The following is a 27,756-nucleotide window of genomic DNA, read 5'->3' as shown; positions in this document are numbered from 1 at the left end:
TTTCACCGTGATCCTAGTTAGCCAGTAGGAAAGTGACAAGAAAAGCATTCTCAACCGCATTATTGACGGCGCCTCATCCGGAGCCTCGCATTTGCCATTGTCTCAAGCCGGCACCTCAGCCTCAGCCTCGTCGGTAAGCAGGCAGTCAGCGGGGCTATTATGGTTTGGATTCTTTTGACTTTTGCTTCTTTTCCTTTTCTTCTGCCTCGTCCATTCATGACTCCCTATTTCACCAACCAGCAACCTGTCGCTGACTGGTGAAAATAGCTACCCGAGTGTTGAGACAACAACGAGGCTGCCCTCTGCGCATCACGTACCGCCTAGGCCCCATGGCAGAGAGTCTCGCCACTCACGATATTACCAACAACACACCAAACGATGAGACGGTGGAGAGCAATGTCCCGCCTCTTGTAGAAGAGCAGGCTATCGAGAGAAAACCCTCGGCTCAGACAATTGAAGCAGAGCCATTGGCCGAGAGGGAAACCTTGTCGTGGTGGTTCCCGCAGATCAACGACGACGAGCAGAAAAGCTGGCGCATATGGCTGTCAAGGCGGAGCCGTGCGCTCGTGCTGCAGATTGCCATCGTTGTTGTGATATTACTTGTCAACATCATCTTAACCTTGGTTGCCGTGTCGACATACGGAAGTCAGAATGGCGTGGGACTCATTTACAGCGGCGACTGTGATACCGTCACCCGACTCGATCGGTGGATCCATCTCCTGATCAACCTGCTGAGCACGGGACTGTTGTCCGCCTCGAATTACTGCATGCAGCTCCAGGCTGCGCCCACACGCGGAGACGTCGATAGTGCACATGAACAAAACACCTGGCTGGACATCGGGGTGCCAAGTTTGAGAAATCTTCGATACATCGGCGGATGGAGGAAGTTCACATGGGTACTGCTGGCCTTTAGTTCTGTTCCCCTCCATCTTCTGTAAGTGACCACGCTGCATGGCGGCTGCCAAGGGCGAGCAATAAACTTTGCTAACGATTTGGCCAAGGTATAACTCAGCAGTATTCCAGTCCTTGGCATCAAATGACTACACCATTGCCGTCGTGAAGGATTCATTCCTCAACGGCTCGTCTTTCAATCTCACCACTGCTGAACGTAACAGAGAAGGAGACTACGGGTGGGACGATGGCAGGGTCAACCCGCAGCAGAACTACATGAACATCGTGAAACAGATGCAACAAGCAGCCATGTCAGGGGCATACGAACTGCTAAATACCTCTGCATGCTTCGATTTGTATGATGATTACTGGGCTCCCCAAAGCAACGGACTGGTTTTCGTCAAGAATGAAAGCGTACAGGTCCCAGAGAGCGGGAGCCTGCTCATGTATGTCTCCGTTGTTCCTCGCTATGACGACTGGGCCAAGAACATGTGGGCTCTCGGAAACGGCACTGGATCCTTCGTGGCCAACTCGCCCAGCACTCCTGTAACCACCTGGTACCTCGGACCGCCCCATTACGAAGTATCGCATTGTCTTGTCCAGCCAAGAAGTGGCTCGGTAAGCCGTTGTCGCTTCGAATACTCACCGCAGATCATGTTTACCATTTGTATACTGAATCTGATCAAAGCAAGCGTGATGGTCTGTGTTTGGGTCATGAGAAGATGGCAGAACAGAGACCGACCCGGCCAGACTGTGGAGGAGAGACAGCAAGCCATGAAGGATCAAATCTTGTATACTCTCGGCGATGCCATCGCGTCCTTCATGCGCAGGCCGGATCCCACAACTGAAAATATGTGCCTTGCTCCTAAGGAGGATTTCTTACAACACCGAACCTGGGCCAACAGATTGAGAAAGCAAAATCCGATGCCTTCTCAGGAGGCCCGAACTTGGACATACAAGGAGCGAAGATGGATGTCGTCCGCCAGTCTGAAGAGGTGGCTCATCCTCCTGTTCATGTAAGAAACCCCCGGGGCATCCCAAGCAGAAGGCGGAGTCTTGGTGGAAACTGACATCACACAGCTGTGCCCTGATTTTAGCAATCACCAGCGGCCTACTAGGCATAGCGGTGCACTCTCTCCGCCACCGCAGCATAGACGTCACGATGGCCAGTCTCTGGAAGCTGGGGTTCGGCGCGCTGACGCCGTTCACCTATCTGGTGCTGGGCCTTCCACGAACAGATCCTGCCGGCCTGATTTCCAACGTGCTGCTCGCCAACCTGCCGCAGCTCCTCATATCCGTCATCTACGTCTTCTACAACGCCATGCTCAGCACCTTCATGGTGCAGCGCGAGTTCAGCCTGATGCACAAGCCCGGGAAGCGCAAGCCGCTCCGCGTGTCGGAGCCGACCGGCATCCAGCGGTCGAGCTACTTCATCAGCCTCCCGCTGCGCTACGGGATCCCGCTCTATGCGTCCTCGGGCATGATGCACTGGCTGATTTCTCAGAGCCTGTTCTTGGCTCGTATCACGGCTATCGACCCCGATGGTCGGTACGACAGCACTTACTCATTCTCCACTTGCGGGTATAGCCCCATTGCTATCTTTATCAGTAAGCCGCTCTGTATTTCTATCAGTCCTTAATATGTCCTGGTCATGATTCTCTAATACGCCGGCCCCGCCAGCAATTCTCGTAGGGGTGACTCTGGTTGTTGGCATTGTTGCGATTGGGGCGCGCAAGTACGACGGCACCATGAGCATGGTCTCGACGAATAGCCGTGCCATCAGCGCCGCATGCCATGTGCTCGAGGGAGACCGGGAACATGGCTATATTTTACCGATTCAATGGGGAGTCGTGCACGCAAAGGGGGATGTCGGACACTGCGCGTTCACGACTGCGCCAGACAGCAAACTTCAGAAACTCCAGCAGGGCATGAAGTATAAGTAGTAGTACTGAATCGGTGATCAATTCAGGATCAGTTTTATAGCATAAGAAAAACCATAAAAGTGCCAAGACCGCCGGTGTGTAGGTGAGAGTATACGGATACTTGGTGCTGAACCACACTACGCTGGATGCGGGATAGCGCATGCTATTTTAAAGGGGGAAGTAGGTCCTAATTGGTAGCATTTATCTTAATAAAAAAAGGGAAGATTCTGTTAGCTGTTTGCGCTTTGTGAGAGCGCAGATGAAGGGCTCGAAGAGCCCTCTTTGGGCTTGGTCATGTGCATAACACGTGATCCCCACCAGTCCGGGCATAGTCCGGGGCCATGACACCTTTTAAAAAAGAGCTCCAGTCAGCCGTAAACCATATTGAACTGGAGTGGTGCTCCGGGACCAATTTAAGGCCTATGGTTCACGTCACAGCTGAAGCAGTCTTTGCCCTCACTTTACCGAGGGATCCAACGTGCTTCGTGTAGTGCAATCTTACTGATCGGGTTTGGGTAAGAAGGCACAAGGTAAGGGTTAGTCGGTAGAACACAAGGGGTCAAAAGATTGGCCAAAAAGAGTGTTAATTCTCGAACGAATCAAGATGCGGTCCGCGAAGGTTCAGAGCAGACCTGCTTTGGGTGCAAACCATCGTTCTGTCCCGGAGGAGACCAGGGAGCGTCACTTCGTATCGCAAATGCAGAGATGGCCGAGGAGAAGGCGAAGATGGAGAGGCCAAATATAGACTTCATAGCGAACCCGACGTAGCTAACACTAGTAAGCAATCTTTCGTTCAAGCTGACGGAGTTAAAGCAAGAATGTGTGACTGTGTACGCTGAATCGTCAAGAAAGACTTTTATGGCAGAGCCCTCGTTAGTTGGAATAAAATGATACATGACCAGCTTGAGCAGCTGACGCCACAACCCTTGCTAGGACCGACTGAAGCTCCACGACCAACGTCAGCATCGTGTCGCACGAACCCGGGATCTGACAGTAGAGTGAGCCACCAATGATCCTTTGTAAGATTTCATATGACCGTTTCCTGTTTGGAAAGCCCACATGTTTACCTGTTGGGTCACGAGCTCACACAAGCAGCCTATTTTGCTTTGCAGTCCGATAAGATTCTCCTTGTTGAGTGTATAATGCAGATATATGCTGATATTAGTAGCGGCTCAAGTGTAAACTTCGTACAAGAGACAGATCAAACATTTCACCAGCTCGTGAGATATCAACAACATGTTTGGTTGAATATGCACTTATCCAATGATTTAAGACGTTTGGCCTACGTGTCCAAAAAACCAATGTGAGGTCAGGTATGATCAGTATCAAAGGTGTGGTTCTATTCCTAAAGAGACTGAATCTTGTGCGTCTTACGTATAAGGGGACAAGAAGGGGAATCTACACCGGATGCTGCACGGGGTCTAACCGGACCTCTGTAAACCTAATGCATCGCCGTGACACTATGCATGGGATGGAGTTTGTCTGATTACGCCATCGTGTCTTTGCATCGTGTGCGCCTTTACATCTTTTGAAAACGGGATTATTGGAGAGTTGGATGCAAGAATTTCCTAGCAGTATGCGATGAACGCTTCAGGGGTCATATGCCGACCACTACGATGATACGGACCGGCTCAGAGCTGAATTCATGTCACAGAGAAAGACTTGGGTTTTTTTGGAGGGGAATAAACCACTTAGACGGATTCAGATCGGTGGAATGGCGCCAGGAGAAGAAAACGTGCATGAGTGCTGTATCAAAAGCGTAAGAACCTAGAAAGACTTTCGACATTTCCGACTTGGTTTCCACACACAAGAGGGCAACTTGTCCGTGGGATTAAAAGAATCTTTTATTACCAATATTATTCCTAATTCTGATCCTTTCAAGGGGAATAGGCAGTGGCTTTGCTTTTGTAGCACTGAATTCTAGGAGTAAAACTGCAGTACACTCGGTTGAAGAGTGTGAGCGATGTAGCCTTTCAGGTGAACTGAAAAAGGCCAGAACTATCAAGAAACGTCGTCAGTGAGACGAGTGTTGCAACTAGCTGCACTGATGATCTCCTATATCAAGAAGCCCCTCCGGCCGGGGGATCCGCTGTTCATAGACTGTGCATCTCAGTCTACATTTTCTGCCGCTTGGCTGTAGGTTCTGCAACATCTCCCGGGCCATTCATTTTGTTGATTTTGTCGGCGGCCAGGTCAATCGCTTGTCGCAACAGGTTTTTCTCACCAACCCGAACCGCCACAGCCATTGCCTGTCGGCCCGACACTTGCCCACTCCGTGCGAAACTCAGATCTTCTGCTTCCGTGGTGGGATATTGTGCTAGCCTGAGCTCCAATGCTCGGTGGATGGCGGCAACAGAAATCTCATCGCGTTTCCGCTTGTCCGGGATTGACTCTGGGCTTGCTTTCCGGATAGCCTTGAGGAACGTGTTGATCTGCTCTAGGAGATCTTCTGGGAGTCGCTTAAGAGCAACCTCACCATGCACGTCACCCTTCTCGTCGGGGCCGTCTAGGTCTCTATCGATAACGAAGCAGTCCTCAATCTCTTCATCTTCCAGTTCATTGAGCTACACCGTAGTCAGAGATGTCTGTGGTAAGAAGTGTATGTGAAAGGCCACCATGACTCACCGCTTTGCCCCATTGGTTGTCATCCAGATTGAGGCGTTCCTGTAGGACCGAAAGTACCAAATCCCACGGTAGCTCTACTACATCATATCGGGAGTGCTTCTCAGAGACGTAGCCATACCGTCTCAACAGATCGCCGTTGGATAAGGGGCCATAGTAATTGAGGACTTCTGTGCCTGCAGGGATCGGCTTCAAGCTGGTGACAGTCAGGCTCTCATCCTCGTGGTTGACATGAGCCTGCGAATGGTCAGAATAAACGACGCCCACCGGGGAACATGAATACAAATGTCCGGGCACACTTACATTGAACTCTGCGTCCGCGTTCAGGATATCCGCCATTGGGACCATGCCCATCATGATTTTACCATCCCTGTCTTCCATCCACTCATCGTCATTCTCCTCGTCTGGTTCTTCTTCATCGTTCTCGAGGTCGAACGCGTACGCCATGATGGTACTTCCCATCCGATGAGCCAGCGTCATTAGTTGGTCTTCGCTCAATCTTTGGGCTCCCGGGGGGTAGAAGACATTAGCATGTTCCTCAATGGCGGGCAGGACCTTGGCGCGGAACATGTTGTCAGCCTCGTCCTTGCCGATTTTGGACGTTATGGCGCTGGCCTGCAGCTCGTGGAGCTCCGGTTCGGACCAGAACATGAGCGTGTCGAATTGCTCTGGGAGCACGTCGAAGTAGGGCTTCCAGCGCGACTGGTCTCCTTGCAGGAACTCATAAATCATGACCAAAATGAGGGAGACCCACGAGTCCGGCGGCCCACTGGCGTCACCGTCCTCATCAGCCTCATTGTCGGCATCTTCCAAGCCTGTCGTCGAGTCCTCGAATATCTGGGGGATCCTCTTGGCGAGATCAGACGTTAGTGAGTTTATGATGGCATTCCTGGGGATTGTGAAGAGCACAGTGTCCTCTGGGATGTCGGCCGTCGCAACTGTGTTGTGTAAGCAGGGATGGAAATTTCAGCGCTTGCCAGGACGGACGTACCAATGCCTCTGCCGGCACTGCGAGGCCGCAGGTCCTGGATCTGGATGCTTGGGTGGAATGTCGCACCCGGCAAGGCTCGGAACCAGTTGAGAAACGAGGCCGTTCTGGCATCGAATGTGGATTGCGCCATGTCGAACGACTTGGAGGCGCGAATCACAGCGCTGCTGTTGGCCCAGGTGGATGGCTCGCGGAGATTTTTTTTTCGGAGCAAACAAAGGCTCAGAGCTGCGAAGCTGCAGGAGAGCTGGGCCAGCCAGGCCAAGGAACCTGAAGAGCTGACCAGAGAGAGCCAGTGAGCCAGCCGGGCCATTGGCTTGACTGTGGGCGCTGGACGGCAGCTGAGATCCACTGAATTAAAGCTGGCGGTGGGGCAACCTAGGGGGGGGGGGGAGGCGGCCCAGGTAGAGCTAGCGGCAGGCCGTCCTAGCCCCAGCTGCCTGTAAGATGATGAAGTGTACCCAGCCGCTGCCCAGGTGTTCGTGGGAACTGCGCGCTGGAGGTGGGTTGGCTGGGTTGGCTGGGTTGGCAGGTCGAGGATGGATGTCAGGACACCCGTCGGGAAGACAGTGGATTCCATCCAACGTACCATCCAGGAGCCGATCTACCTACCTACCCACTGTAGGTAAATGACCAGGCAGCTGGGCACATGAGTGTATTCCAAGGTTATCTTGGGCACACTTCACTATCCATACGTCAGGCGGGTGGGTGAGGTCGGTCTGATCAGTCCTGCAATTCGTAGAAGTAATCCCCAACTAACTAACTACCTGCCAGTCATGGGTAATATCTGAATCTCACGGCAACTTCTCCCCCTTGCGCGTAGCTTGACCCACTTGCGACTGCGTCGTATCCTCTGCGTATCTCTGGTATGCCTTGATGTAGTCCTCCTCATCGCTCCAGGTGTCCTTGACGCTCTTGCGCTCCGATACTGCATCGTACCAGTGCATCCATCGGTTCCACACCGCGCCATCCTCGCCGCCCTGGTCCACTGGGATGGAGAGGCCACCAGGCTTGTAGTGGTCGATGAGGAATAGACGTTTTGCCCACGGCGCCAGCATGACATCCACCATGCTGAACTTGTCGCCTAGGAACCACGGCCCGCTGTCGTCCATCTCCTTGACGAGCGTTTGGATGTGGCCGAGGAAGTCGGATCGCGCCTGGTCGATTGAGTACTCCTTTTCGGGAGTGTGCTGGATAAACTTGTAGAAGCCCGGGACGATCTTGGTGCCGATATGGTCAATCCACAGCCTGCACCGCGCCCTCTGGTACGCGCTTGATGGGTACAGGTCTGGGCCATACTTGCTCTCCTCTGAAAACTCCTCGTTCAGATATTCGCAGATAACCGTACTCTCGTACAGCGGCTTCTGGACATTGCTTTGCCCGTCCATGGGCACTGCCAGAGTTGGCACCAGCCCCCGCGGATTCAACGCCAAGAAGTCGGCAGCCTTCTTGTACGGATTGATCTCAACGTACTGGTACGGGATGTTTTTCTCTTCTAGCACGATCCAGCTCCGCTGCACGAAGGGGCAGAACCAGCCTGCGTACAGCTTCATTGGGTGCTCCAGGGCGTGCGCCGAGACCAGCTTGGCAGCTACCCCAGACGCATGAGCGTCAAGGCCAGTGTCTACCGCGGCCATCTTGTTCACAGCGCTGTAAAACGAGAATCTCGCTGAATGTGATCTAGTGAGCAGGATGTGCGATTTTGGGGTCATGGCTCCGGCGTATGTCCCCATGTGCATTTCGTAATGTCCGGTCATGGTTGGGCGATGACATCACGTCGGCCTGTCGATTGAGTGCCCCGCCATCCTGCTCTGTGGGCGTGTAACAACTGCAGTATATCAAACTCTCTGCAACCCAGTAACTCGATACAGGTCACATTGAGTGGCATAGAGGAACTGTATAGTTTAATCCCCAATACAATTCCCGACTAATTCGTAATACTTCAAGATGCATACAAGAAGAAAAGAACAAAAGAGAATGCTAGTCACACATAGCAGGACCTCGGGAATCTCACTAGACTGCACCATCGACCAATCTAACAATAGGCCCAAGCCAAGTATCGTGATCCTCAAGCACATTCTCATCCCCTCCCCACCTGAGAACACTGACAAACCACCGATAATCTCCGACTCCGGGCGAGTACACCGTGCCATCCGGGGCTGTAGCGGTAACGCCGGTGCCTGACGGCCAGATCGTTGTCCCCGGCTGGATCAGACCTGTCGCGTTGGCAATCGTTCCGTAGGATGGGAACCCGAAGATCGAAGACTTTGGTCCCGTCTTCGATATGACATAGTCATGTTGAACGGTCTTGTCAAACCCGTACTTGTTTGGCTTGATCGCCGTGTCAGCAGGCAAGACATCAACCCGGTACGACCGCGTGTATTGGTCGCGGCTGATGCTTGATTTGTACGCCATCGAGGAGTTCACCACCAGGATGTTGGTATCAATGGTCGTCTCTCCATTCGGCAATGTGTAGGAAACTCGGGGAAGAGGACTGTTCCGATCGTAGTGGATGTAGTCTGTATTGAACACGGAATAGGCCGCCCCCTCTGGTTTTCGACATGATGGCATCGTAAGGATTGACCAATCCTGCACCCTGCTGCACCGTTGCTGAGAGCATGCTCTCGTCCCACACCCACTTGACGGGCTTTGAGTTTGTCTGTAGCAGAGCGAGAATGTCATCGACTGAAAGATCAGGGAACTGCGATTTGACCAACGCATACGATCCCGAGACGTATGGGGTAGCCATGGATGTTCCTGACAAGATGGTATAGCCACCCAGCGGTCCTAGCGGCCATGTCGATAAAGTGTGCCCACCAGGAGCAGAAAGCTGGGGCTTCATCGTGTAGTTCAACCAGACGGGTCCGAACGAGGAGTACCAGTCCATCTGGCCGCCAACGAACTGCGGAGGACTGGAGTAGCTTGAGTCGTTGAAGAATAGCTTGTAGCTCCCATAACCACCAGCGGCCTCATATCCTGCCAGCAAGATTAAGCTGTCATTCGCACTCACCGCGGCGAAGTGCGCGGTGCCAAAGTAACCACTCGAAGGGACGTCATAGTCCACATAGTAGGGAACGCTGGTCTCGGAGTACATTCCCATCATGTAAACTGGTGCTGTGATCGTGCAGCAGCTTCTCGCATCCGCTGGTCGACACAGGTCTGTGACGCGAAACCCGATGACTGTTGAATTGAGCTTGCCTTCGTCTGTAAGCATGGCCACGGCATTGTCCCACTGCTCCCGATTGCAACCATCGTCGATCATGTATAGGTCAGCCCCTTCCGGATACTCAATTGGCCACAGCGAAGCATATGGTATAACAGATCCCTTAGAGTCGACAACGGTCCAGACGAGAGGGAAGTTCTTGTTGGCTATTGCTCCGACCGCGATTGCTCCTGGTAGCTCACTAGGCATTCCCTCAGAATACATTTGTGTCGCAAACTTGCTCCACGTGGCTGAGTTACCCGCCGCTACGATGACTGCTATGCCGGCCTCGTGCAGTTTGGCGGTAACTTCTGTGAGCGGATCATTCCCAGAGGGGAGTTCCTGTCCGATACCAAGGGACATGCTCACTACGTCTACACCATCAGCCTCCGCTCGGAGCATGGCGGCAAGGATGTCGTCGCTGCCACCAGATTGACTGCAGTCAAATACACGATACATGTACAGCTCAGCCTCGGGGGCTACACCTGTCACGTTGTATCCTTGTGTTTCTCCTAGCGGATCCATGCCAATGATTCCTGTATCGCGGTCAGCCGAGGAAGGATGCAGTCGGGTGTACTGTTCCTACATACCTGCCACGTGAGTCCCATGTCCTGCGCTCAAGCATGTAACCAGTGGGTCAGAGCTGTTGGCATGTGTCCCATCATCCCCTAAAAAGGAATATCCTCCCGCAATCTTATGGCCAGGGCCGAAGCCTGCACCTAGTGCCGGATGCCTGTAGTCAACTCCAGTGTCAATGATCCCGACCTTGATGCCTTTGCCCTTGATACCGAGAGCATGCAGTTTATCCACACCACCCATTTGTAGAGCAGAGCCAAGATTGGCGTCCGCTTTTGGCATTGGGGCCGCATGAATATCAGTCGCATCATTGAAGACCAGCGATGGATCAGCCATGATTGTCGAATTCGCGAGAGTAGGGTCCGGTAGCGTGATCCTGAATACAGGCGTAACATCTTCAACGCCAGATATAGTCGAGAGTTGGGCTTGGATACTGTCGTGAGAATGACCGCTATAGACCTGAATGGATAAACCAACATAGGTCCCTGGTGCATCATAAGTATGCCTAATTGTGTAGTTCAAGGAGGCATCGGTTGCCCGCTTGTGGAACAGTTCGTGGTGGTCCGGGGAGCGGTCATCTAGGTGAGACAGTTCCGAGTGTTGCGAAAGCTTGACAATAAATGTGTTCTCGAGAATTGACTGGTCGGACCCTTTGACACTTGCCACCAGGCTGAATCCCAGGGCGAATATGATCTTGAAGGTGGGCATCCCGATACCAGTTTTCAGGGTTGGAAAATGAGTTTAATGTCTCCGCAGATCAGGAGGTCCAGGACAGTCTTCGGTGTAATCAATACGGTTTATATGCTCTATGCTGCGCCTTATAGGCTAGCAGTGCTGCTCCTCACGGATTAATACTCGTTGAATTGATTCGTTGTTTCAATTTCTCTGCATCCCTGCTATCCTGCACGAGTCAGCAGTTTTGGGAATATTGGAGTTCCTTGCAGAACATAAGTTGATAGGTTGGCCAATAAGCCCAATGGAATCGTCCGGAGAAGGGCATCTCAGGCGCCAAAATTATGCACGATCATTAGGGTATAAGGCTTGTTCTGGAGGTGTTGGTCGGGCGCAATGTACGACGCCCGGCGTGCCAATCGGGGTGCGCTGCAAACGATCCTATCCTTGTCCGTTCATAAATGCAGGGCTGAGGCTCAAAGACTCAGTGGTAACTCACTAAGCGGCCCGTCAGAGCAGATTGCCTAGGGTTGTTGGGAGATTGACGTGATCCTACCCTGACTCCGTGTGGATTGCCCTCTTCGAGAGCTGTAAATACGAGTTGAGCCTCAGGGCTCAATGCTACATGTGGTTATGTTTAATTTCCACCAAGTTCAAGTAACATCGGACATTCGTATGGCGAAGCACCACCGAGGCACTGACGAAGGCATCATGATGGGTTGAGAACCTAGCCTGGCACGCAGTCAGACGAAGCAGCCGCTATTGCGGGCCGAAGGCCGCCCAGCAGCATCAGACCTGACAAAGCCATGTTCTCCGTGTGGTAGGGAACATATGGCAAGGAATAAAGCACTGCACCTGCTCGACCGACCTTGACCGGTGACGTCCGGACGTTGCAGCAGGGACCTCGCCATCGCTTCGTGCACTATGGACCTATGTGGGTTCGATTGCTGCATGCTCAGCGGTCCATCCCCCTGTCACAAACCGCGTGAATGACCCATGCGCTTGCATAATTATGTGTCAGGGGGGTAGTTTACCGAAATAGAAGGTCGCAAGACAAGGACTTCGAGGCTCAGTAAGCTCACTTGCCAATTGATAACAACTTGCGGTCAGTGGTCACCCTGGAATGACTCACCTTTGCATTTCTGACTTGAAAGTCATTCTACACAGTACTCTCCGTCTAACAAATTCTAATGAACTTATCAAGAGTATAGGGAAATTTCTGAAAATCCTGGGTCTTAAGGGCCCCTTCTTTGGCCACCCGCTTTGGCCACCCTGTACCGTGCCATAGGCCAGGGTTGGACAAGAGTTCGAAGGGATACGCTTGAAGAGCGCTGCTTGGCTTTCGAACTCTCACAACGCCATTATGTCGGCATCATCACGTTCAAAAACCTTGATCAAATATATCCGAACATCACCCCCGACGCTAGCCTCTAGAGTCTGGCCGGTAGGCCGGTTTGTGGTTTCCTAAAGTCTGATTGACAAGATCGTTCAGCGCGGTGGGAGCGCTGCGCCTATTGTCAAGCCTCACTTCTCGAATATCAATTGATATAGATGTATCGGAAATACCTGCTGTGATCTTGGGGTCGCTCATCAAGCCGTAAATAATTCGCATATAGCCAGATTGCTATTATAAGTTGATGTAGGCTTCCAAACTACTTCGAGCCTTCGAAACCATAGTCAAGCTGATAGCGTCTGGTTGAACAAAGCTGGATAGTTGATGAGAGTTTATATGATCGTATTCCCTGCGCATCTTATAGGAAGGTGCACTGTTGGCTGATATAGCTCGAGATACAACAACGATATGTCGGCCAGGAAGCTTCAGTCCTCCCAGTCGGATCGGTAAAAGGTCAAGCAAGCACGGAATACCTCAGACTAGTCATCGAATATATTGAATTTTCTGTTCCCATGATTGCCAGTGGGAAGCCATACCTGTGACGGAACCCAGCAAAGGCTTTTGCACGTGACTCGGGATTACCTTTGATAGTGTCTCCAACATCACCTGATCTTCAGCTTCAATGTTCTCTACATTCTGAGTCTGATATCCCACCTAACAATAAGGACGCGAGCCGCGCTCAAAGCTGCCGTTCCCAGTAGCAAGCATATTCCATCCCAAAGTTGCGCAGCAAGGTATCCTCCCCTGGACTCAGAAATCTAGACACCAGCTACAGACGGCCCAGTTAACAGCCCCAAACTCATAAGGGTGAGTATCATGCCAGCCCACGTTCCGATTTTGTCCATATCTTTCGTGAGTGAAGGTACAGTGCCAGCAAATAAACCCATGGCAGCTGCGGACGCCAACCCGTAGAAAATCGTGGACATGTAGAGTCCGGTAGCTCCCTTGACCGCCGCCCAACAGAACATAAGGATACTGCAGAGAGCTACGCAGGGGATCAAGCAATTCATTGGTCTAATGTATCGATCAGCCAAGTAGCCGAGAGGTGCACGAATTGGTAGACCGGCTGCATTGATGATAATAATGAGATTGACACCTCCTGTCTGGGAGAGGTGCAAGACCTCAATCGCAAAAACTTGAATCTGCAAGGAGCCAGTCAGTCTCATCAGAGTGCAATGATTTTGATATGCAAAGCTTACGTAGAAGGACGCAAAATAGAGACTCCAATAAAACAGGAATATACCAAGAGTAAATAACATAGAAGATGGCTCTTTGAAAGCATCCCATTCGATCAGGGGCCCAGACTTTCGTGGAGGTATCCGAGTGCGGACTAGCATTACGATGACAATCGCCATGAACAAAACTACGAAACCCATGCATCGGACAGCCCACGGAAAGCCTTGCGTTTGGAGTTAAGTCAGTCGTTTGATGATTTCTTAATGAGCCAATGGATGACATACCAATTTTAGGTGCTAAGTACTATATCATTGCTGGGAAGATTATTCCCCCCGTGCTAGTACCTGTTGCTGCAGCGGTCACCGCCAGTACCCTCTTGCGCACAAAGTACGTTGATAAGAGCGTCACGCTTGGCAACCACATGAGACCTTGTCCAACACCGATGCAGAGGCCTTGCGCCAAAAAGATATGCCAATACTCGGCAGCCAGGCTTGTCGTAAAAGTGCCAACCACAATTAAGACAGCGCCAGCAGCTACTATGTGCTTCGCCAGACCTGCGTCGGAGGCTCGTCCAGAGAGTGTAGCGATAAATAAAAGGCAGAAGACCTGAAATCCACCAATCCAAGATATGTCTGACGGCGACTGCGTCAAGATGCCTTCGTAGTAGGTCTTAAATACGCCAAAGCTGGAGGCATCGCCCCACGTGAGTGCCACAACAAGAGGGCCTGATACGACTTGAGCCCAGGCATGAAATCCCCCGTCTGGCGCTATTTGCGCCTTCTCATTCTCGGGTAGTAGCAGTACACCGCGGCCACGTGCCTTGGACCGTTGATTGATGGGTAAAGATGGCATACTATCCAGGTCTTTGCTTACGTTGGTGCAATTACCTGCGGCAGACATGGCAAAGAATTGCAGCTTTTTATCTTCGTATTCTTATAGCCCAGTGAGTATTGATGAAATACGGGAACAGGTATCCATACAAGCCAGCAGTGTCAGACTTATCAAAAGCGAACAACAACAATCTTAGTGGCTAACCCGCCCTACTTGTTAGGTGTTGCTTTGGAGGGCACAGCGCAACCCAACTCTACACAAATCGCTCAATATAGCATATGCCGACTGCTTGTATTGCAAAATCATACGTATTCCCGTGGGGGAGCGGGGCGAATAGGTCCACTGATACATACAAACAGCAGTTGCCCTTTTAATTCAACACTTAGACCAAAACCGGGGCAGTATTGTTTTGATGCGTAAGAAAGTGGAACTTATACAAATTCAGTCATTAAGAGTCCTCGTCGTTCATAGTCACTGGAAAAACTCCTTTCACTCATGCCTTCCGGTCCTCTTTGATGAAATCCGCAGCTCTCTCGGCCACAGCATATACCGTAGCCTGAATAGTCCCAACCGTCTGCAAGGGGAATATACTTGCGTCCACTATACGCAAGTTTTTGCAACCGTGTACGAGCAAGCGCTCATTGACGACACCACCCTGTGCTCTCGGCAGCATGGGCAAACTGCCACTAGGGTGGAAAATGGAGATCTGACGTTGACGCACGATCTCCTTGGCGTCATCGAGGCGATTCCCCACAAGGATAGGCAGCCTTTTGCCCCCAGGCTTAAGGGCTGCGCTGAAAGGTGCTGTGCTGATGATTTTCTCTACGTACTGTACATGGCGTGCCATAATCTCGATGTCAAGAGGGTGAGACATGTATTTCGGGTCCCACGCAGGCTTAACATCGATATCAGGGCAAGTTATGTGGACAGATCCTCGTGACAAGGGATGGTTCAGGACTGTGATGACAGTGATATAGTTTTCAGGATGTACTGGTGTGAGAAACTCTCTCAGATGCTTGGGATCCGCTGTAATGTTCGATTGGAATGGTACGAAGAGGTACTGAGCAGTGGGCTCATCAGGCTCTAAAATCACGGTCCGGAGGCAGTCTGACTCGACGTTCCGTTCGAGGTGACTATCCAAGAGAGCTTTCTTTTCATCCTTGGAGACTGGGCCTGACTTATCCACTAGTGAGAGTTGAGCACTGACCAGTGGACTCATACCGAGCGGACCAGCCCCGTTGTCTTTCAAATACAGCTCTGCAGCAGCCTTAACGAGAGACTGGTCACGGAATGCATCAGCGGATGGGATGCCATCAGCAACCTGAAAACTCTGACAGACAATAGCGTGATCCTGCAGATGCTCCCCGACGCCAGGATTGTCTATGATGACGGGAAGCCCCTGGCTTTCCAGCAGTTCCCGTCCACCGATGCCGGACAACTCCAGTATCTGAGGAGACTGCAATGCTCCTGCAGCTAGGATAACTTCTTTTGTCGCGATGATGATTTTGTCTGTTTCCTCGGTTCGGACAACAACTCCTGTTGCAATAACATCGTCTCCATGCTTCTTGGTCGTAACCTTTTTGACAACTGCCTCCGTAAGAACGACCAGATTCTTTCGCGTGCGAACGTCGTCACCATAATAAGCGGTTGCTGACGAGCTTCTTGTCTTTGTATTAGGATCAATGCTCGCTGGATGTTGGAAGGCGCCAATGGCTTTACCGGTTCGCGGGTCAGCCGTGGTGTTCCAACCCAGGGCATTGAAGGTTTCGATCCATGCTCCTTGAACAGCCGAAGTGTATTCCTCGCTGAAGGAAACCTGCACAGGTCCATTGAATGATAGCGTGTCGTCATGATACCCGTCTAGTCCAGTGACAGCACGAGCTCTTGGACCAGGCGTGTGCACCGTACTAAACTTTTCATAGTAAGGAGATAATTCATTAAATGACCAACCAGCATTCCCCATTTTCCCCCAGATATCTAAGTTGGCACGAGAGGGATACATGATGACTTGGTAGTTCAATGCGGACGAACCTCCCAGTTGGCGGCCCCTGGGTTGGATTATCCGCCGGTTGTGCAGCGCTGGCTACAGTCACAGCAAACATTTTAGTGACATCTAGCAATCATCCATAAGATCTGACGCCACGCACCTGGGGGATGGATGAAAAGTTCCAATCATACTTTTCATGACCGAACTGTCCACCGACAAGACCTGGTGTCAGGACAAGAGGGTCCTGCGTATTATCCGAACCGGCCTCGACCACCAGAACACGGATGAGGGCATCTTCAGTCAAGCGAGACGCAACCGTAAGGCCGGCTGTGCCTCCACCTATGACAATATAGTCAAAAGATGTAGCAAGATGTGAGTTAGTCATTGCAAATCAGAAATTATGATCAATAAATAGAGATACGTTTCAATGATTAGTCCATGGGTCATGTATTCTGTTTATTCGATGCTGCCTGCGTAGCGTGTTGCTCGTTTGTTTGGGGAGCCTTGTGTAAACCAGAACGCGAAATAGCTAGATAAATCACCACAGGCATCCACCATCTACCTTCTCCTCACATTTTTATCTTCTTTTCATAGTTTGGGCAGGAGGAATCAGCAATACCCTCCGTATTCTAATTCCCCATCTTGACCACATCTGCAAGCTGCTCGCATATCGTCAGCTGACGTGAGACATAAGCAGTCATCGCCTACATAGTCCATTGAATTGGGTCACTGCCAATGACTAATGTCTCTAACGTGAGCGCTAAAGCATTGTTGGTCGTACTCGCGTTTATAACATTCAGCTGAGACATCAAAACTTCGCGTTGAGATACGTGTTTTTCATCGCATCTAGCACCTGCATAGAATGTTTCAAGGAGAAAGTCATGTGTGCGGAAAAGTAAATTCTGTCAGTGGTAGTATGCCAAGCCCGAAAGGGGTACACGTACGTGCAGAAAAGCCCTACGCAAACAGCAGCCAAATTACTGAAGTGGTTTTGTATTTCTTATGGGGACTATCCAAGTCTTTTTCAAATTGTATCGCCTGGATTACGTGACTGACGTGGCAAGTCAAGATAACTGCGTTCTGGGTGCACTCGACCAGATAGATATCTGTTTGTCACATGATCTAGCTACAGCATTTTGTCGTCAAACACCTGCCTCTAAGCCTGCGAATACTTCACAGAATAGTTCGAACAGCAGAAAAAGAGAAACACGGAAATGAAAATGAACTGAACGGTACTAGCCGATATCTGTCTTAATGAAACTTGACTTTCGAGTGGGACGAAACAACTCCCAGGGTGTGGTTTGGAAGACCATTTCCAAACCATACCTATTGACCCCTACAACCGATAATTCAATGCTACAGTTAATAGTGTCCAGCACACTGATATATAGGCTAACTGTTGATGTCGTCAAACTCTACTTTTAATTACTTGCGAGTTAGCTGCCCCCAAAATATTTCCAGTCTCTCTATTGGGCTTATGGTGGATTGGCAACTTATTACATTATCATCTCGCCTCTTGAAACAGGTGCGCAGTATCTGAAAAACAATATTGTCGCCGTCTGATTCCTTATCACTTTCACTACCCTTCATCTCCAAGCTTTTATATCGGAATTGTAGCCAAATGCAGAGTACAGCGGTACCACACCATAGCTACGTAAGGTTCATATGAGTTGAACTTGTCGCAATCATTGTTTCCAGGGGCCAGTCCTGCTATTCCCTTCAATGCGCTTATGTATGTATTAGATCAATGTAAGGGGTAGCTAGCTTTAGAGAGGGCTATGTTGCGATGTAAGCAACCGCTCACGTCATGCGACGGCTGCAGGTGCAGATCTATCGCCAGATGAGTTCTCCGGGACCAATAGCTTATTGAAGTGACTATAGGCGCTAGTATGGAACATCTAGTATGCTCTTTGAACAGCCGTAAGATGCCCTTTAAGGAACCGAGTGTCTGATGGAAGTGAATTACAGAGTAGGCTTTTAGGCCGTCATTCTCATGACCTGACCACCATCATGACGTTACTGTATCTGCAGCTAAGTTGTACTCGGTGGAATGAAGCGAGCCTTTGAAGCACGATACCTCGATTCTCCTAGAATCGAGAAGAACTGTTCGCTAGATAGGGAAATTCTTGAAGGTACGTCAGGCACGGATATCAACATGCAACCATTTCCAAACACAGCAAATACCTGAATATAAAAGCAGTGAATCGCTCCCACATTTTCCAGCCATCTCCATCCATCAATAAGTCCTTCAAATCTTTCAAAGAATTCTCACACAGAAGCAACAATGCAAATCTCGACGATTACCGCAATCATGGCCTTCGGTACGGCCGCGGCCTCTGCCACCACGATCAACCTCTTCTCTGCGACGAAATGCGCTGATGGCGACTACATCAAGACCTTGGGAGGCTTGAAGAGCGGTTGCCACAAGTTTGGTGTCGCCAATGTGAAAGCTGTCGACACTCGCAACTTGAGCGGCAAATGCACTGGTAAGTAGACAAGAATCGAAGATAAACTCTCCTCTCTATCTTGCGCGTAATCATGGCTTACTTTCATCCATAGTCACTGTTTACTCTGATGCTTCCTGCTCCGACCACGCCACTCCCGCCCGCTTGGACGAATGTGTTCCCCGCGCTGGTGGATGGCAGAGTTTCTCTGTTGACAACTGCTGATTGAGCGGCTTTTGGAGAAACATAGCCCATGGGGTCGGGGATCAGCCCAATCGATTGGGCCGGAAATGAGGGCTATGCAAGGTGCCTGTGGACAATTCTATTCGTGTCATGTTTTCCCTGCTGCAGCAGTATCACTCTTTTACTATGAATAAACCGAGCTCTACATCTTACGTGTTGCGTGCTACGCCTAACGATGATTTCGAGTGATGGCAAGATTCATTTTTCTTGCAGATATGCATATTTCATGGGATACCCCAACACCCGCCCCTGTGATCCAAGCTTCAGCTGCGTAATACGTAATTTAGGTACTCGTGTTGCGACCGATAATGATAGCTGCTGAACTAACCTGAACGTCTTACTTAATTATTCGTAGAGTGGCGCACAGCGAGTCCCAGTGATGTGCTCTTGATCTATCTTAAGCATTTGGTGCAATTATGCATGGATACACTACATACATATGCCATCCTATCTAAGAACACGGTAGGAAACTGGACACAATGGCAATATCGCGCTATAGAATAGCTTATTAAAAGGGGGATTCACTGAATTTCCATAATAATCCTTCCGTCATCTCCATAAATGTGATGGGAACCTTGTCAACCACAGCAGATGTCACAAGGCGTCCTGGGCCATGCCGAATGCGCCAACGAGACATAGTCACAACGCAGTATTTGCTCTAGGCCCTGGTCATCGCAATCGGCCCTACTAGGATGCAAGATTTGCTTCAGGTGAACGCAACTACTCCGTTGGGCCGGGATTATGACATCCATATTGTATCACCGATTAGAATTTGGTCAGTGTGACAAGATCGTCAATCTAGGCATGTAGAAGAAAAGGACCTTTCAAGGAAATTTGCATACCTCGTGCCAGCTTGTGGGGCACGGGGCTGGCCGTATTGCTTAGTAGTCCTAGCTTGACCATTTTGGTTGGCGAAGACAATTGACGGGATTCAGCCCGTCATCAGCCTCGTCTTGTAAGCCTGAGCCGGCCTTAGGGCACAGCCAATCGCGGCGGTAGAACACGAGCAAATATTCTCAAGACACTTCGTCGCATGATCGCGTCTCGGGATGGTATTATTATTCGCATCCTTCTGAATAGCGGAAGGTTTGGAATACAGGCCTATATAACGTGGCATAGCAGTCCACGGTGTGGAGAAAGTACTAATGAGTATTTGACCCCTATCCGCTTCGACACGTACAGGTTTCACTTCATCTAAGATGAATCTCTTCAACCTTGCTCCTGCTATTGTCCTTGGCTTTGCTATGATAGCTGTGGCCAGCCCAACTCCAACCACATCTTTGGGTCAGCGAGCCAGCAATATCTGCCAAGTCATACCAACGTGAGTGCTGGGTCCTCATAACTGCCAGTACAGGACCTTTGCTGAAATGGAACTTTTCGCAGTTGTTGTGCTGGCAGTGGCATCACAGTTCGGGATGATGCCCCCAAAACCTGCTGTGGCTGCTGGGGTTGTTGCTAAGAGGGATGTTTAAATGCGGATGCCCCTTTTCATAAGACACTACGGTTAGGATTATCAGGAGATTGGTACATTCGGGAACCGTGTGCAAGCCACACTCGTCGTCGATGGTAAAATATATGTTGAGGTTCTGGAGTTACCTTGCAAGTTATACCATACCCGAATATGTGGCTTGTTGGGTATATCAGCACTATATCATTTCAAATGCTTATTTCCTTACCAAGTCAAGTGGAGTCATTCCACGGATAACACAGCCAAGAACGGTTGAAAGTTGTCAAGTGCTTGGCATCCAGTGGGGGCGCAGGGTAGAACAGCGGTTGTATGTCTTGTGAACCAAGTTTCCGCTTGGCTAGTCACCGTTCTCCCATTGCCTGCCGGTTTGGGTTCCCGTAAATAAGTGAAACACTCGGGAAGGGCATTTGCCGGTTCTTTGCGCGGCGGTTTGCTCTTGGCCGGTGTTTACCTAGGTACAGACAGACATCAGTCGTCTCACGCTGCACGCATCGAACAGAACAGCAGATAAGCCACCATGCCACACGGGCAAACCAGCCTGCCAGGCATCTGTCCTCATCACGAAGACGACGACGCACCCGTCAGACGGACGATCCCGACAACCCCGCCCCAGAGCCGAAAATAGCGCCCGAAGCTGGTGAAAAATAACCCGAGGCGCTAACTGCCGGGAAGACAGGACGAACACACAGCAGACAGGGGTCCCCCCAAGCCGCCAACACTAGCTAATGGAGGTTAACCGAAATCCTCCAGACACCCGACAGGAAGCCAGGAAGCCAGGAAGCGAGACGGGAGGACATGGAGCTCACCGCTGTGACGTCATGCCTCACGACCTGATCTGTCGGCCCAACGCCAACACGAACCATCCAGCCAGCATCCCCCATCCCGGCCGCCATGCGGGAATTAGCCCGTCTGAAGCCTCCAAGACGTCGGGTTGGAACTAGTCGTTATTGGGCGGGGACTGGTACGGCAAGTATGGTTTCGTCAAGTCGGATCGCGAAATTGCGGTCAGCAGCCTGGACCCTGTGAATCTCTAGCATCATCGTGCGTTTCGCCGACTTGTGGTTGCGCGAGACCATAACTCGTGATCCCCTATGCTGCATTATCTCTTTCTGACCCCACTGCCGTCCGTCTGCGCCGTGTCCATGTCCCACGTTCCCCTAGCCAGCGAGAGGATCATCCCATTTCCTAACACTGGTCGAGCCTCACGCGACCTGCCCTGATCTGCCCTGGCCTGCTTTCTTTTCCTCCTGCCTTTGGTGGCCCCTCCATCGGCTTTGCTTCTTCAACTCTGCCGCCCCCTACGTGCATACAGATCGAGGCGGCTAGCGAGCTAGCCAAGACAACGTCGCCAGGATGAACTACGCTAATATGATCGAGGAGAAAAACCTCAAAGTACGTGCTTGCAGTCTGCATGTCTCAGTGGAAGCCCTGGCTCACCCTACCGCCAGAAAACCTTCATCATAGCGACCCTGTGTTCAACACTCGTTGGCACCTTTACCTCGTCCATCGGCCTCTGGGACCGCGTGGCGGACAAGCGGAAGCAGAAGAAGAGGGACACGAAGCAGGATGGCGAGATTGCCCAGCTGAAATCCCAAATCGAGCAGGCAGAGAAGCGCAGCAAGGAAGCCGAAGACCGGATGAGAGACCGCGATCGGGGCACAGACGATGTCGGCTACGCCCTCCAACGATCCGGCGCTGCCATCAGCAAAGAGTTCGACGACGGCTATGCACGCCTAGGCCGCAGGTTCGCTGTCGGCGACGCGGCCACGGAGAACAAGCTGCAAGCCCAGGTCATTGCGCTGCAGCAGACCGTCATAAACGTCCTCCAGGATGCACTGTACAGCGGCCGGCAGCTCGACCGGGTGGACATGGCCAAGCTCATCGCTGCCTCCAACGCCGCCCGCGACGGCTCGCTCGACGCCCTCCGCCAGCAGCGTGATCGGCAACTGCTAGCGCTCGAAGCGCCGCCGCCGCCGCAAGCCCTTCTACCACCGAAACGGTCCTCGACGGTCTTGGAAACCGAACCGCTTTACTGCAGGTACGCGTTGGATCTACAGTACATCAGAAACAAACCCCTTGCAGCGAATTTCGCCCCTGGCGGCAGCTGCAGATGCCCCGATTGTGGCGTACGGTTGGATGTAGAGTCGGACGACTTCTGGGTCATTGACAAGCGTGCGCCTCGCCTCATTGCCGACGGGAGGTACGAGAGGGAAGTCATCGAGGAGCGTGAGTTCCACCTCGGCCAGCGCTTCGTCGTCAAATGCCACACGCCCGATGGTGAGTACGCCTGTGTCATCTGCAGCAGGCATCGGGAACGAGATGCTATCTGTCCCTCTGTTTCGTCGCTCATCAACCACGTTGGACGGTTTCATGATATGAAGGAACTCGAGAGCGAGGTTGACATTGAGCCGAGGTCGAAGGCGAGTCCAGGAGCGCGACTTCTGGCGCTCCCGGCCCCTCCGCCGAAGCAGCGAGCTCTAGAGTATAACCCGCCTGTCCGTCAACAGGACGATTTCGACTACAAGTCGAACAGCGGCGGTGGAATCGCTTCGGCCAGAGCTTCCAACTACTCATGACAGAACCCAGCCATTTTCAATGAAAGTTAATGACAACCAAAGTTGTTTCGCATCACATATATTAGACTTGGCGTATATAATGGAATGGGCAAGGAGTTCCGGCACGGGTTTAGCGAATCCGACACCAAACAGGACAGAACTGGGTTGGAATAGAAACTGAGTTGAACACCACTCGATTATATATGAGTCCTTAGTACCTTGATGAGTGGCACTCAAACTTGAGGGGCCACATACCTAATTTGTCAAAGCCGCAGCCCTTATGAACGCAGGCCAGATAATTCCGGTACCATTTTTCAAGAGTCCATGCACAAATCTTTGGTATAGTTTTATTTGATTAAATGTTGATGGTTACCGCAAGTGAATCGCCTCACCAGTCTTGAATCACATATACACTAGAACTCGATAATCCATTACCCCTTTGCATGCCTCCACGTCCCCTTGCCAGCCAACCTCCGCCTCGTAGCCCGTTTCCGGTTCAGCTCGGGGATCTGATATTCACTCTTGCGCTCCAGCCTCACGGTCTCCCAGAAGTCGTACCCACGCTCTCTCTTGCGCCGGCCCAGCCTCTCGCGCTCCTGCTTTAACCTATTCCGACTCAGCCGCGCCTCCTTTTGCTTATCCGTCCGCATCTTCCCCAAGTTCTCCTTCATGCCAGCGACCCCGCTCCTCGAGACGCGGAAGACCCATTTGAACCCGCTCTGCACGCGGCTGCTGAACGCCGCGACAAGCGCAAGGGCGATGAGCCCCGCCGACGCGGGCAGCGAGATGGCGCCGATGTCGCGCAGGCTGACAAAATTGTCCTCGTCGCCGCCCCACTCCTTGGTGTTCATGCCGAAAAGGCTGGTGAAGAAGCTCAGGGGCAGGAAGATGACGGTGAAGGTCGTGAAGATCATGACGCTCAGGTTCTGCGTGCTGGCCAGTTCCGTCTGCAGGCGGCTCCAGCGCACCTCGTCCACCTGCGCCTGGCGCTGCACCATCTCCAGCAGCTTCTCGTAGTCCTTGCGGGTCACGTCGATGCGGTAGCTCATGTCCGAGACCTGTTTGTCGTAGTCCTCGAGCCGTGCCAGCGCCTCGTCCAGGAACGCGCGCCCGTTGTGCGTGTGCTCGCGCAGCTCGGGCTTGTCGTACAGGTCGCGCATCTTCCCTATCACGTCTGTCTGCTCCGCGAACAGCGTCTTCATCGTGTTGAGCTCGTCGTCCATGTCGCGCAGCTCGAGGAGCGCGGACGTGTTCTCGCGGTTCTCTCGCTCAGCCTGCTCGAGCTCGCGCTTGTGGCGCTGCTTGATGGACTCAGAGCGGTTGTCCTCAAAGTCGGAGCCGTCTGAATCGGAATCGGCGATCCTGTCTCGGAAGGTCTGCATTCTGAACCGCTTGAGAGAGGACGTCATGCGCTCGGTTAGAATGCCGATGGCCTCCTCAAAGATGCGGAATATCTCGAGGTCGGGGTGCGAGGTCCTGTCCAGGAGGACGGTCACTGCGTGCAAGGTAATGAAAGCTGCGAGGTCTAGGGAGTTCTCGCAACGTCCGGTCAGGTCACCGTTGAGTTCGTTATAGACGCTGTTCCTCAGATCGGCCTGTTGAAACATGGGTCCTTCTGTTGGGTGCGAATCCCTCTTCGGAAAGAAGGTAGTCAGTGTAGTAGTGTCAACCGCCCAGAGCCAGAGTTGGTCCACCATCAAGACGTTGCCGTCTAGCAGATCTTCCTCTATCTCGGTTGTGGTTTCGCGCTTGTCGTGGATGAATAGCTCTGACTTAACAGTGTCGACTACGGAAGCGAAGCGGCCAACTGGTGACGCTGTAGACTGCTCTCTCATCGCCCGAGTCCGGAATATGTCTCTTTTGTTCTTGAATGGGAGGGTGATGCGCTCCTTAGTAAGCTTGTAGAGCATTTGGTCATCGTCGCGCGCATAAGTATCTCGAAGCGATGGATATCCATACTGATCAATTGTGCGACGGGTATTCAGCGGTGGATCATGTCCGATGAACTCCCAAATCACTCGGAGATCAAGCGAATCCAGTTCGGCAACATCTTTAGGCACGGGCCTTGCCCTACCATGACCCATGCGCCTACGAATGATGTTTCGCCGCCGTACAAGGTTGAGATATGTATCAAAGTGCAAATAAGGAAGGTAGAGGTAGATGTGTGGTGGGCTGTTCAGTGCTGGACTACTGCGTCCGCTAATACTTGGTGAGGGAGGGCGAGGGGAATCTGTGACCGGTTAGTTTATGTTGACATTTATAAAGAGTGTCACTTACGAGCTTCGGCTGGCACAAAGCCGCAACCCGGCTTCACGTAGGAGGCATGAGCTTGTCCATGCCGTCCATGTACATGTCTATCGACCCAGTACTCATTCCTCAGTAGTCGTGTATAGTTCCATTGTTGGCTTTCGGAGAGTTTATCAAAGATACTCTGAACGATCATCAGCGTCGAGTAGAAAAGTCATACCAAGGCAGCTTACCTTGACCCAGTGTGGGTTGGTGTACGGCAGGTGAATCCACATAAACTTCCGCTTTGAGGGGTCAGGTCGAGAGAAGCCGGCCGTCAATTCCTGCAGGGCTGATACTCGACTGATTCTGTCCTTTCTAGCCTTTGCAGCAGTTGGATTGAAGTCGCGCTCGTCAATGCCCGGAACAGCATCCTGGGTGGCCTGGGAACCTAGGGGCTCTATTGGAGTGGTGTTTGGTGAGATGTTGTTCTCAGTGGCGTTGATCAACGTATGTGCGGTTTCATCGCTGTCTGTCGGATCACTGCGATTGCTTCCCTGACTACTCGGTCGATGAAAGCCTGGCGTCGAAAGGGAAGGCACAGTAAGTCCACGGCTCCTCAAGGGCATTACTGTGGGCTCGGACACGACACGGCCTTGGCCTTCGGCAATGGCCGGCCGCTGACCATGGTTCGTCACCACAATTTCGGGGCGTGCTTCACCAGTCTCTGGATGTGGATGTGGGCTTGATGGTGAACTTCCAGAACGAGCAGAGCCACCAGAAAGGATCCGTTGTCCAAGCCCCTGAACGTTGTTCCATATACCTAGGGCGCCAGACCCGATGTTGCCGAACCCGCCGGAGCTTGGCCTTGGTGGAGGAAGCGTAGCTCCTCGCTGCGGTTTGGCCGCCACTGTGTTCAGACGTTCTCTCAAGCAATCTTCCGGACCTTTCTGTAAAAACTCGTTCAGATAGTGTTTTGACACGTAGAGTCTGACATCAGACACAGTGTCGGGATCAGGGTCGTCATAGAACCCAATAAGCTCCAGCTTGACGTTGTCAGCCAACTTCAGCGGCGTATGGACGTAAGATGAGCTGAGCTTCTGAGCCTTCTTGACAGCCTGTCCCAGATCCTGTAGATAGGAGTCCATAGTCCGCATATTTTTGGAACCGAAAGATGCGCAATTCGTATGCACACTCTCAAGAGAGAAGGCTTGTTCGTATCTGCCTCCTACCAGGCATGATTTAATGGACGCAAGCGGAGCACTGAAGTGGACCTCGTCGAATTCAGACACGCCGAGGCCAGAAAGCTGAGAGTCCATAGTCTCGTAGAAAGTCCATATATGCATCTCGCTTGCGATATCAGTGAAGCGGTCGTGGAGCTTCAGCAGCGGACGGTGGTTGAGCCGAAGCTCGTCAGTCATTGACCGCGGCAAAGGCGTTGACAGGCAAAGAAGATGTTGAATGCTATCACGAAGATTTGGCATCGACATATAGCTTGAACCACGGTGAGGCGTGGCTGGGACGTTTCAGCACGGTATGAAAACCAGTCAGAGATCAGACTCACCGAAAAAGGTCATTCCATGACAATCAAATATGATCCAACGCAGTTTCTCGTCCTGACTCGCCTTGACAAGTGCCCGCTTGGCTACCAAGCCACCGATACTATGGCAAATAAAGAAGATCGGCCGCGCCTTTTCGTGGCCCGCGCGCATTTGGCAAAGGTTCTGAATCAGATCATCGGCAAGCTGCTCCAGGGTGACACCCTCTTGTAGCACACGGTGCCGATACAACATCACGCGCGCAGTGTCTGCCTCCATGCGGATGCCCTGCCGAACCCACAATGGTTGCGCCTTTGGTAGATGTCGGTTGATCGCGGGAGAAAGGATGGCATGCCCGGGGAGCTCTTTCGCAGTCGGATAGCTCCCCAACTCCGCTTGCGTCGTTCCAAAATACCCTTCCGGCAGCGGATCTCTCGTCCATGTGTCCAAAGGTGAAGCACCCGGGCAAGGCACAGCGATAATATCAACCTCGGTCTCATTGTAGCCAGGGCCATTGATATCTCCATCGACTAGATCGAAGCCGGGTTCAGGGTTCCAGTGAGAGTAGCTTTGGGGAGTTGAGCTCGCGGGATGGTCTTGTATGTCTGCCGTAGCATCATTTTGCGGTCCAGGCACCCTGGGCTCTTGTCTGATCCGCCGCTCCCCAGGATCGGAGGAGGTTCTGCGATGCGCGGCTGTGAGCTGCTGCAACTCCACCCCTGTGCCTTCGTGTTGCTCTCCCTCAGACACGTCCGCCATTCTTTCTTCTCTGCTCTTCGCAAGAAAGCAATACCGGGTTGAGATCTTATGCCAAAAAATACAGCCTCATGGCAGTAGTGACGCGGTCTTCGTGCCAGCAGTCTCACACGCGACCAAGTGGCGCCGGATCCTCTAATAAGCACCTCGCCGCACTGAGCTTGGGCGGACAGGTCCCACAAGGCTGCGTGTTCTGCGTGTTCTGCCTATTGTTGCTTCACACCACCATGCACACACAGCCATGTTGCATCGGGCCCGACAAAGCA

At 51.9% G+C, this 27,756-nt stretch overlaps 9 protein-coding genes across 9 annotated transcripts; 3 read left to right on the top strand and 6 right to left on the bottom strand.

Moving 5' to 3' along the window:
• Positions 1–329: 329 nt before the first annotated feature.
• JN550_011732 (uncharacterized protein) lies at positions 330–2,834 on the top strand (the record flags this gene model as incomplete). Its single annotated transcript, XM_049310129.1, has 4 exons — positions 330–934; positions 1,002–1,907; positions 1,972–2,498; positions 2,572–2,834. The coding sequence occupies 4 exons, from the start codon at positions 330–332 to the stop codon at positions 2,832–2,834; spliced, it is 2,301 nt and encodes a 766-aa protein (XP_049166358.1).
• Positions 2,835–4,927: 2,093 nt separating this feature from the next.
• JN550_011731 (uncharacterized protein) lies at positions 4,928–6,556 on the bottom strand (the record flags this gene model as incomplete). The annotated part of the gene is made up of 4 exons (XM_049310128.1): positions 4,928–5,377; positions 5,439–5,672; positions 5,739–6,373; positions 6,427–6,556. 4 exons carry the CDS (start codon positions 6,554–6,556, stop codon positions 4,928–4,930), a joined length of 1,449 nt encoding a protein of 482 aa, XP_049166357.1.
• A 661-nt stretch (positions 6,557–7,217) lies between these two features.
• On the bottom strand, positions 7,218–8,180 carry JN550_011730 (uncharacterized protein; the record flags this gene model as incomplete). Its single annotated transcript, XM_049310127.1, has 1 exon — positions 7,218–8,180. One exon carries the CDS (start codon positions 8,178–8,180, stop codon positions 7,218–7,220), a length of 963 nt encoding a protein of 320 aa, XP_049166356.1.
• A 256-nt stretch (positions 8,181–8,436) lies between these two features.
• Positions 8,437–10,909, bottom strand: JN550_011729 (uncharacterized protein; the record flags this gene model as incomplete). Its single annotated transcript, XM_049310126.1, has 3 exons — positions 8,437–8,917; positions 8,985–10,161; positions 10,216–10,909. The coding sequence occupies 3 exons, from the start codon at positions 10,907–10,909 to the stop codon at positions 8,437–8,439; spliced, it is 2,352 nt and encodes a 783-aa protein (XP_049166355.1).
• A 2,115-nt stretch (positions 10,910–13,024) lies between these two features.
• JN550_011728 (uncharacterized protein) lies at positions 13,025–14,342 on the bottom strand (the record flags this gene model as incomplete). Its single annotated transcript, XM_049310125.1, has 3 exons — positions 13,025–13,408; positions 13,466–13,665; positions 13,787–14,342. 3 exons carry the CDS (start codon positions 14,340–14,342, stop codon positions 13,025–13,027), a joined length of 1,140 nt encoding a protein of 379 aa, XP_049166354.1.
• A 424-nt stretch (positions 14,343–14,766) lies between these two features.
• JN550_011727 (uncharacterized protein) lies at positions 14,767–16,645 on the bottom strand (the record flags this gene model as incomplete). Its single annotated transcript, XM_049310123.1, has 2 exons — positions 14,767–16,180; positions 16,452–16,645. The coding sequence occupies 2 exons, from the start codon at positions 16,643–16,645 to the stop codon at positions 14,767–14,769; spliced, it is 1,608 nt and encodes a 535-aa protein (XP_049166353.1).
• Positions 16,646–18,544: 1,899 nt separating this feature from the next.
• JN550_011726 (uncharacterized protein) lies at positions 18,545–18,929 on the top strand (the record flags this gene model as incomplete). The annotated part of the gene is made up of 2 exons (XM_049310122.1): positions 18,545–18,746; positions 18,820–18,929. The coding sequence occupies 2 exons, from the start codon at positions 18,545–18,547 to the stop codon at positions 18,927–18,929; spliced, it is 312 nt and encodes a 103-aa protein (XP_049166352.1).
• A 2,839-nt stretch (positions 18,930–21,768) lies between these two features.
• Positions 21,769–22,991, top strand: JN550_011725 (uncharacterized protein; the record flags this gene model as incomplete). Its single annotated transcript, XM_049310121.1, has 2 exons — positions 21,769–21,807; positions 21,864–22,991. The coding sequence occupies 2 exons, from the start codon at positions 21,769–21,771 to the stop codon at positions 22,989–22,991; spliced, it is 1,167 nt and encodes a 388-aa protein (XP_049166351.1).
• A 410-nt stretch (positions 22,992–23,401) lies between these two features.
• Positions 23,402–27,493, bottom strand: JN550_011724 (uncharacterized protein; the record flags this gene model as incomplete). The annotated part of the gene is made up of 4 exons (XM_049310120.1): positions 23,402–25,200; positions 25,248–25,401; positions 25,451–26,712; positions 26,761–27,493. The coding sequence occupies 4 exons, from the start codon at positions 27,491–27,493 to the stop codon at positions 23,402–23,404; spliced, it is 3,948 nt and encodes a 1,315-aa protein (XP_049166350.1).
• Positions 27,494–27,756: the final 263 nt, after the last annotated feature.

The sequence above is a fragment of the Neoarthrinium moseri genome (genome assembly GCF_022829205.1).
Source record: "Neoarthrinium moseri strain CBS 164.80 chromosome Unknown scaffold72_Wmoseri_CBS_16480, whole genome shotgun sequence".
NCBI classification, from domain to species: domain Eukaryota; kingdom Fungi; phylum Ascomycota; class Sordariomycetes; order Amphisphaeriales; family Apiosporaceae; genus Neoarthrinium; species Neoarthrinium moseri.
The sequence above is the reverse complement of the archived record's forward strand: the minus strand, read 5'-3'. Positions and strand labels throughout refer to the sequence as shown.